The 9379-nt window shown below is 33.1% G+C and overlaps 1 protein-coding gene across 1 annotated transcript; it reads left to right on the top strand.

Moving 5' to 3' along the window:
- The first annotated feature begins 679 nt into the window (after nucleotides 1–679).
- LOC133293664 (polygalacturonase-like) lies at nucleotides 680–4526 on the top strand. The gene is made up of 9 exons (XM_061492259.1): nucleotides 680–943; nucleotides 1048–1173; nucleotides 1472–1639; nucleotides 2311–2331; nucleotides 2421–2628; nucleotides 2726–2807; nucleotides 2898–3006; nucleotides 4055–4174; nucleotides 4284–4526. The coding sequence occupies exons 1-9, from the start codon at nucleotides 680–682 to the stop codon at nucleotides 4524–4526; spliced, it is 1341 nt and encodes a 446-aa protein (XP_061348243.1).
- The last annotated feature ends 4853 nt before the right edge of the window (nucleotides 4527–9379 follow it).

Below are 9379 nucleotides of genomic sequence, written 5' to 3' on the forward strand. Positions count from 1 at the left end.
AATTTTCCAAAAACTAGATAAATCTCTTAAAATTTTGTAGCATATTTGGTAGAAGTCCGCTTAACGAAGAAATCAAATTATGTTTATTGAGAAAATCCAATAAATAAATATCTTGGCATCTGAAAACAAAATTCGGTCTCCACCAAGTTTGACCAATTATGCATAAAAAGAATGATGGAATGTTACCCAATTTGACAATTTTTTTGACGAAAAATAAAAATTTAATCTCTGTTTCCTCAATGGAGCAAGAAGGGACACCCTGTACTGAATTTCTGTTATTCAAAATATGTAAGATTGCAGCCAAATCTGCAAAAGCAATTTTCCGACCAAAATGCTCGATTGTTGGTAAACAAGCACAAACAACCAGAAACAAATAACCTCAATTTGAATTTTTCTTCATTTGAATTAAGAAATATCACTTATACAAAATTCTGGTACCACCCCAGTACTAGTTTCGTCTCCGTCTGTGTATGTAGCGTTAGCATTCCAATCTTCTAACCACACTTTGCTTCTATCTTGCACTCCTTTCTCTCTCTCCATCCCCACTTTCTTTTTAAAGAAAACCAGCTCTTAACTTTCCTATAAATACATTGCTATTCCTTTGATATTTAATTTACCGCAAACCTATTTTTTGTCCTTCATTCAGTGTGTTCTTTTTCCATAAATTGAAAACATTAGAATGTCTCAACCAAGTGTAGTGCTTTCAGTTTTCATCATATTTGTCTCATTTGGCTTGTGTTTTGGCTCTTACATAGCGAACACACAGCATCAAAATAACCACCGAAGTTACACTGAACCTGGGAGATTGACGAAGCCAAAACACGAAGAATTTGGTATCATGAAAAGGGGTGGTCGATCTACCCCATCTTCAAGGTCTCATCGTAGAACGGTTAATGTTGATGATTATGGAGCCAAAGCTAATGATGGAATAGATGATACCTTGGTAACGTAACAACAACATTGTGAATATGATACTCAAGTCTATTCAGTTCTCAATCTCTCACTTTCTTTTTCTTTTTTTCTTTTTTCTTTTGTTTTGGCCTTTAGGCATTTGAGAAGGCATGGAATGAGGCATGTTCTACAGGGGGTGATCTTGTGGTCCCTGAAAGCAGGGTTTATCATCTAAAGCCAATAAAATTTTCAGGCCCATGTAAAAAGAATACTGCCTTTACGGTGAGGATAATATGTTCACAAGTAATGCAAAGTGAGAAATTAGCTGATTTTACACTCATTGTTCATAAGTAATTTGAGTGTGAGCCTTCTAGCAATGTGCTAAGGTTGTTTCATGTTATTCGAAGATCATGATTTTGAATATATGAAAAAGCCTTCTTGCAACAATGCAAGGATAAAATTATGTATAATGGACCCTCCCTCTATCTTAATAAGTCGGAGAGCCTTGTGAATCAAGGTTTATCTTCTTCTTTTTCTCATAAATAATTTATTTTTTGTGTTTCATGTTTCATCATGTTAGATCTATGGAACTATCAAAGCATGGCCTCAAATGTCAGCATATCAAAAAGATAGTCGACTCTGGATTATGTTTGAAACGGTCATGAATCTGACAGTTGATGGTGGCGGCATTTTCAATGGTAATGGGAAAAAATGGTGGCAGAACTCTTGCAAAATCAATGAATCCCTTGTAAGTTATTAAAAATGATTAAAATCAACGAAACCCCTGTTCCATTTACATTGCACATTGGATTTATCTCCTCTAAATCAATGAATAATGCATATGTGAATTACCATTGATTATTGTTATTATTTTCCCAATAAGTGGTTTGAATTTTAAAGGAACAGTGTATTTGAACTTATTATTATCCCATATCTAAAATTTTCTTCTCATTTTAATTTATTTCAATTTTTATTTTAGAGATTTTCAGTAATGACTATTGATTGTTATTATTATTATTTTCCCAATATGTGGTTTGAATTTTAAAGAAACAATATATATGAATTTTATTATTATCCCATATCTAAATCTTTCTTCTCATTTGAACTTATTTATATTTTAAATTATGGGATAGAATATTGTCACTACCAAATAATGTTACTATCAATGTCACTATCATATCTTAACCGTTGATTTTCGTCAATCAACGATTATCATTTATTGCAAATTAATAATTAATTAATGAGTTTAATTCATGAAAATGATAACTATTGAATGACGAAAATCAACGGTTAAGATATGTATTAACATTGATAATAACATTATTTGATTATTTGGCATTAAGAATATCCTATCCCTTTAATTATAGTGATTTTCAGTACTGAACATGATTTCTTTTCTCTCCTCCTTTTGTGTCACAGCCATGCAAAGAGGCGCCAACTGTAAGTTAATGTTATTCGTAACATAAAAATTTAACTACTATAATTTTACAAAGTGAATTCTAATTTTTCCTGGAAAAATTGTTTAATAGGCTGTGACTTTTTATGAATGCAACAATTTGAGAGTGGCAAACCTCATGTTCAAAAATGCACAGCAAATGCATGTTAAGTTTCAGAAATGCAACAATGTTAGAGCTATGAATCTTGTGGTCAAAGCACCAGGGAAAAGTCCTAACACTGACGGAATTCACATAACAGAGACACAAAATATTGTCATAAGCAATAGTGTCATTGGGACAGGTAAAAACGAAGATCCACAAAAAAAATATAAAATAAAAAAAGTTCACCTGAATTTTAAAATTTCTAATTTTTTTTCCTTTTTTTTTTTTTGCTGAAGGTGATGACTGTATTTCCATCGTAAGTGGGTCCCAAAATGTTCGAGCCAAAGATATCACTTGCGGACCAGGACATGGAATCAGGTTTTTATGATTATTCCTCAAAAAACTCTTTTAAGTTACAATTTTATATTCATTGGTTAAAAATAATGTTGATGTTGAATTATTTTGCAGCATTGGAAGCTTAGGGGCTGGTAACTCAGAAGCTGAAGTCTCCAATGTGGTAGTGAACAGAGCCACCTTAACAGGAACAACTAATGGAGTGAGAATAAAGACTTGGCAGGTAAGTGTTGGACATTGCTATTATCCACTTTACATAATTTGAAACGGTTGAAAATAGAGGCTTTATTAATAAATATAAACCGCAAAAAGCTGAATTGAAATTACCCACTGAATTTTTATTTTTATTTTTTTACTTTACCAAAGTTCAAGGCCTTCAAGAACAACTCGGTTAAACTTTGTATGAACTGAGGGATAATTATAACAAGGGAAAATATTTTCTCATATTTTATGAGAATTTAATTTTTATGTTGTAACTCTTTAATTTGCGTGCAATTTCTTTTTTCTTTCTTTTAATAAATGTGAGGCTCCCTACTAGTTGAGTCAAAATATAAGAATTGAATTCTCATGCAACATGAAAAAATCAAACCCCTCGTAACAAATTGCCAAATTTTAGGCACAATAAGATTATTATATTTAGAAGTTGACTCATGAACAGGGATTTGGTATAAGGGGAAATAGTGCACCCAAGTTTTGCAAATTTCCACTTTGTTATTTCTTTGACTACTTTTGAGCTAACAAGTATTATTTGGTCGGTCATCACTTCCAACTGACCCAAAGTTGACTAGAAATACTTTCAACTAACAAGGTTTGGCAAGTTTACACACTCCTCCAATTCGTAACCTACTTCACACAAGTCAACAACATTTTAATTAAAAAAAAAAATGTGTAGTTCAACTTTCTTCTATTCCACCTCTTAACTAACTAGAACCAGCAAATCATTTTTTTTTCTCATTCGGTTTTTGTGGAATGACATGACAATTACAATGGGAAAACTCTTTATCCACCATGCCACATAAGTCATATTACATTTACTACAATGTAATGCCTAAAGCATTTAATTTAAACATGTTTCAAGTAAGAGATTTTTTCATACATTGGTGCTTAATGTCAACGTGAACTAAAACAGTGAAAATAAAAAATTAAGTGAGATTCTTCATAATATACAACTTCTTACATGTGGAGAGTATTTATTTTGAAAGATGAGAGGTGCTTTAATTATGGTATCTTATTTATTTATTTTACTTTTTTTTCACTCTATCTTAACACAGGGAGGTTCTGGCTATGCAAGAAACATAAAATTTATGAACATAGTGATGCGAAATGTGACTAATCCCATAATCATAGATCAAAACTACTGTGACAAGAAGGAAGGGTCATGCCAAGAGCAGGTGATTTCTAATGCTCTCAACCTAAAGGCCCTTTTATAGAGAGCAATTGTTTCTATTATAGCATTGCATGAAATTTATATCAATCACGACCATGTTGATGAAATGATAGGAGTCAGCAGTGGGATTGAGCAACGTGGTGTATCAAAACATCAGAGGAACAAGTGCCTCTGAAGTGGCAATCAAATTTGACTGCAGCAAAACTGTCCCTTGCAAAGGAATCTACTTGAAAGATGTGGTTTTAACACCTGAAGGAGGTGGAAGCACCCTTGCTACATGTGAGAATGTTGGATATGTCAACAGAGGAAAGTTTTTCCCTCAATGCTCTCCTTTGAAGAAAGAAGGAAGAATTTAGTTATTTGGATTTGTAAATACCAAATAACTTATTCGGAACTGGGCACCGATGCATATTCATGTTGTTAGTCTAAAAAATTTGTAAACACTTTCATTCAACAATTTCAACATCTAGTTGAGTGAAGTTCAAATTTTGTGTTGTTTTATTTCTTTTCTTTATTTTTATTTTTATTTTTTCAATGAATGGGGGTGGAAAGAAGCAAAATGGAGAAGAAAATAGGGAGATATCAAAGATGAAATCCATGCTTAAAACATAATAGTTATATTGTTGGATTATAGATGAAAAATATAACCGAATCTTATTCCTTAATATTACGAAATTTGTGATTATCTCTAGAAGTTGTAATTTCCTAAAATCAAGTGATTTTCGATAATCATTGATCTCGAATAAGATTAGGGGAATGATGGTGTTTAGGGAAAATGATTGTGGCCCATGTAGGGAATGATATATCGATATAACAGTAGCCCTGGAAAACTATGATATGAGGATCAGAAGACTTCTGAGTTGAAAAAGGAGATGTGTGTGATGGTGCGTGCAGGAGAGGCAAAGTAACGAATAAGTAACGATTCTGCCGAAGTTGTTAAGAGTCCATGTTCTCTGTCCAGTACCATACTCCATGTGGGCCAACCTGGTGCATAGACCAGGTGTTCTCACAGAAGTATGAAGTGTGTGTGCAAGAGAAATATGGATGAATTCCGAAAAATGGGAATGAATTGGGCCTGAAATGGGCTAGTGGATTGGGCATGTTGGCCGATCTCGAACATATACAAAATGTAATTGTCTATTAAATAGGATTTGTTATTGATTTGATCGGATTCTGTTTTCTATTAACAGATTTAAACATGTATTATATTTGGGTTTAATATTTCTCTTATTGCAGGAGATAAATTTATCTCTTATACACACATAAAAGTATGTGAGGTTTATATTTTTTTTCTCTCTTCTCTTCACATGGCCCCATATGGGTCTCATATACTTTTATATATGTATAGGAGATAAATTTATCTTCTATAACATGAGAAACATTAAATCCATTTTAGTATAAAAAGGGGTATATGTTGCGATTAAATTAAAAGATAAAGAAGAGAGACTAGGGAGAGAGGATTAGAGAGGATATTGAGATGTTAAGGAGAGACATGAATTTATTTTTATGTGCTCAATGAGCTAACAATTTATAAAATTATAATTTCAACAAAGATAAGGAAATCCTAATTTGAATTTAAAACTAATAACACTCTTCTACCCAAATAAAAAAAAAAACTAATGACACTCGTAAGATAACTCCTACTAGAACAATTTAAACAACTAAGATAAAGATAAACTAATGTAATAACAAATAACTAGGATAAAGGGAATAAGGATAATTCTTGATTGCTACATTCCATCGCCCTTGCAAACAACCTCGTCCTCAAGGTTGAGGTGGGTCTCCGCCATGATCAAAGATGAATAGTCCTGTCTTCCTTGTGTACTGTGTTGACATCACCAATTGATTAAAATTCTTTATGAGACTCAGCATAACCATTTTTCGGAACAATTTCTCTCGCACCTTTGAGTAGCACGTGCCATCCAAGGCAAAAGATGTTGTAGTTGTATAGCACTTGTGTCTATAATAACTCGTACTTGTATAATGAGAAAATATGAATTTTCCAAAATTATGAGAAAGAAATTAGAAAAAAAAAAGAATATGAGAATAATTCACTTTCAATAAAAAGTGTAATTATAGTAAGTTTTGTGGTAAAAATTGCTATTTGAAAAAATTACCGGAAACCTTAAAGTTTTATCATATAAAGAATAATTTAGAAAGACTATAAGTTAATCACACATTATATGTTAAGTCATAGCTAGTGCGTAATTTAAATGAAGAGAGGACATAGAAGGAATTAGTTAAGAAGAAAGAGAATAAAGTCAAAAAAGCATAAAACATGTTTTCTTAAGTGGCTAATCAAGTGATTACAGCATTTTACCTTCATCGTCCTCAATTCCTCTTCTTTCTTACCCAAAAAGAGAGCAAACTCCATTGCCATTAAGCTTCAAAACCTAGTTTCTTCCACAGTGCATGAAATTCTTTGAGGTTGGAGAGTAAAATACTTAGAATCTTTTGGTGAGTAATATAATATCCCTAACTTAAGAATTTAATTAATTACTTGTAATTAAGTAATTAAGCATGTATAAATGGGTGGAATTAAGCAGGAGGTTAAAATTAATGAGTTAAGGGTACTTTTGAGATAAAAAGTGCAGTCAGTGAGAATTAAGGAATAAAAATATGAGTAGATAAAAGTACCCAAAATATAAAAGTAAAGTTAAGAATATTACTCAAAAATTTTTAGACCATTTGGTTAAGTTTGGTGATGAAAGAAGGTGAATAGATAGATGGGCTTATACCCAGTTAACATAACTTAACATATGTAAATTGAAGAATCAGCCCCACTTTCCCTCATTTTCTTCTTCTTCCACGCGTGAAACAGAAAGAGGGAGAAGGGAGTGAAATCCATTGATCAGCAAACCCTAGCTTTCCCATTTCTTGACCAAATTCATCCATTCCAAAGCCAAAAACGTAAGGAATCCTTCCCTCATTCCAAATCCTAGCTTAGTTTTGAGTGGGAAGCTTTGTGGAGAGAGATTTCTTTCTCCAAAGATTTTGACCCTTTGAAGAATTGAGGAGTTTCGTGGCATCTTCACCCATGGGAGCTTAGGAGACCTCTATTGCTTGGTTATGTGACCTATTATGGTAAGTTTCCACTTCTCCAACCTTGTGTTCATGGAGTTTTCTAGAGGTTGAAGACAATGCATAGTGTTTTTATGGGTTTTATGAGTTTGAGTTAAATTGAAGCTAATTTCCTTTACAAATATTGTTAGGAATGCTAAATAAACGGTAGAAATGAGTTTAGAGTGTTATTTTAGTATGCTTTGATATTTGGAGAAATCTATGCTTGGAACTAAGCATTTTCTTGCATTGTTAGCATTGTTTGATTGTAGGTTTGATTGTATTCCTTGTATTGATAGGATTGAGGCAAGAGGACCAAGTGGAGTGACCAACCCTTGTGGTTGTGTTCAATTGAGGAAAGGAAAGTTTTGAGGAAGATTCAAGTGCAAGGTAAACCTTTGGACCTTGGAGTTGATCCCCTTGAATGTTCCACCATACTCCATTGAGGAGGAATGGTTTATGAGGTGTGATATATAATGATGATAGTTGTTGTATGCTCATGCATGGATTCATGCATTGAAAAATATTATGATAGCTTAATGATAATTGATTGATGTTTTATTGTTTAAGAGTAATAGAGGAGTGGTTAATAAATGTAAGTATTGATTGAGGTAATGATTGATAGAATTATGATGAGGATGATTGGTAGGAACTTCCCTTGGAAAAAGCCCTATGTGGATCTCCATGTGGTAAGAGCTTAAGATAAACAGTCCTATGAGGATCTCTCTTGGAGGTTCCTAGATTGAGGATAGGGACTTCCCTTCGAAACAGCCCTATGTGGATCTCCATGTGGTAAGAGCCTAAGAGAAATAGCTTGTCGTGGATCTCTCTTGGAAGTCCATGTGTTGTTAATGGATAAGAATATGTTAAGCTGTTATGATTATATGTTCATCGAAAGTGAACCTTAGGGTGGAGTGATCTCCAAGGACCCCTGGTTTACTGTGATATATTCGTATATCTCACCCCGTGTTGTAGGGCATCATTTCAGGTACTGATAGAGGTGAGGATGATCGAGGCAAGAAGCATGAGTAGATTGTACCTGATATATGACATTTTGAGATTTCTTACATGTAGAAAACCTCATGTGTAGGATATTTTGATTCATTAGTTGTATATGAATGCATATAGGACTTAGAAGTGATCATGGATGTTGTTTAGCCATGGTGTACCTATTTTGGAACTTTGATCATTGCTATTTCCAAGTGTTTGGTATGTAATCCTTTTGAAGAACAATGATGTAATGGTATATTTGAATATGGATGTAATATGAATCATGTTTTTATCCTTTAGATTGTAAAAAGATTGTTAAGTGTAGTTATGGTGGAAGGGCATGGATGCCATTTGATAAATGTGTGTCTTAACATAGTTAAGGATCATGTATTAAAGTTGTATAATGTCAATTAAGTGTAAAGAGAATGGGGAAAAAGGGAGGAAGTCTCTCATGAAGAAACATGAAAACAGGGGAGGGCATGTTTTGCCCAGTTGGAGAGCGTTTTAGCGCTAAAATGGGCGCTAACACGCGCTATGTACAACACCTCGTATTTTTAAATATATATTTTTATATATGATAATGTCGATTAAAAGGGTAGGATTAGTGAAAATTCGGAAATTAGAACCAAAATACATAAGAAGGGCAAAATGGTAATTTACCAAACACGAGTTCCTAGGCATAAAAAAATTGAGTAGAAGGCCTCAAATGGTGAAAATAAGGCCGGAAATGGATTCTAATGAAAAATCGAGTGGATAGGCAAGTTTTGAAAATTTTGATGAATAGTGATTTTCCGATGTAAAAATACTGCGGTATAATTGTACCGATAAGCATAAAATTTTGATCAGTATTTTTAGAAAACAAAAATATGACACGAATGAGAAAAATACGTAGATCATCAAATTGTTGTTTAAATTCGGTGATTCATTAAGATTAAATCGTATGTGGGATCCACCTATGGCTTAAATGACCTTTTTAGTGAAAAACCTTACATTATCTCTCCTATTTCTCTTCCTCTCACGCGTGACCCTCCCACTTCCATAGCCAAGATCTTGAAATCCTTCTTCCTCTTGTAACTTCTTCATTTCTTGATAGATTCAAGTGATTCTTGACTTGAAATTTGTTGGAAAAAAAGGTGAGTGACTTGGAACCTGATGAATT

Source organism: Gastrolobium bilobum, unplaced genomic scaffold (assembly GCF_033153095.1).
Source record: "Gastrolobium bilobum isolate Gb01-03AN ecotype WA unplaced genomic scaffold, APGP_CSIRO_Gbil_v1 utg49475, whole genome shotgun sequence".
NCBI lineage: Eukaryota > Viridiplantae > Streptophyta > Magnoliopsida > Fabales > Fabaceae > Gastrolobium > Gastrolobium bilobum.

Excerpts from the sequence above, each read along its gene's own strand:
- LOC133293664 (XM_061492259.1), top strand. The coding sequence starts at position 680 with ATGTCTCAACCAAGTGTAGTGCTTTCAGTTTTCATCATATTTGTCTCA. Across the intron at positions 3,007-4,054 it reads TGAGAATAAAGACTTGGCAG|GGAGGTTCTGGCTATGCAAG; the intron begins GTAAGTGTTGGA and ends ATCTTAACACAG. Across the intron at positions 4,175-4,283 it reads AAGGGTCATGCCAAGAGCAG|GAGTCAGCAGTGGGATTGAG; the intron begins GTGATTTCTAAT and ends ATGAAATGATAG.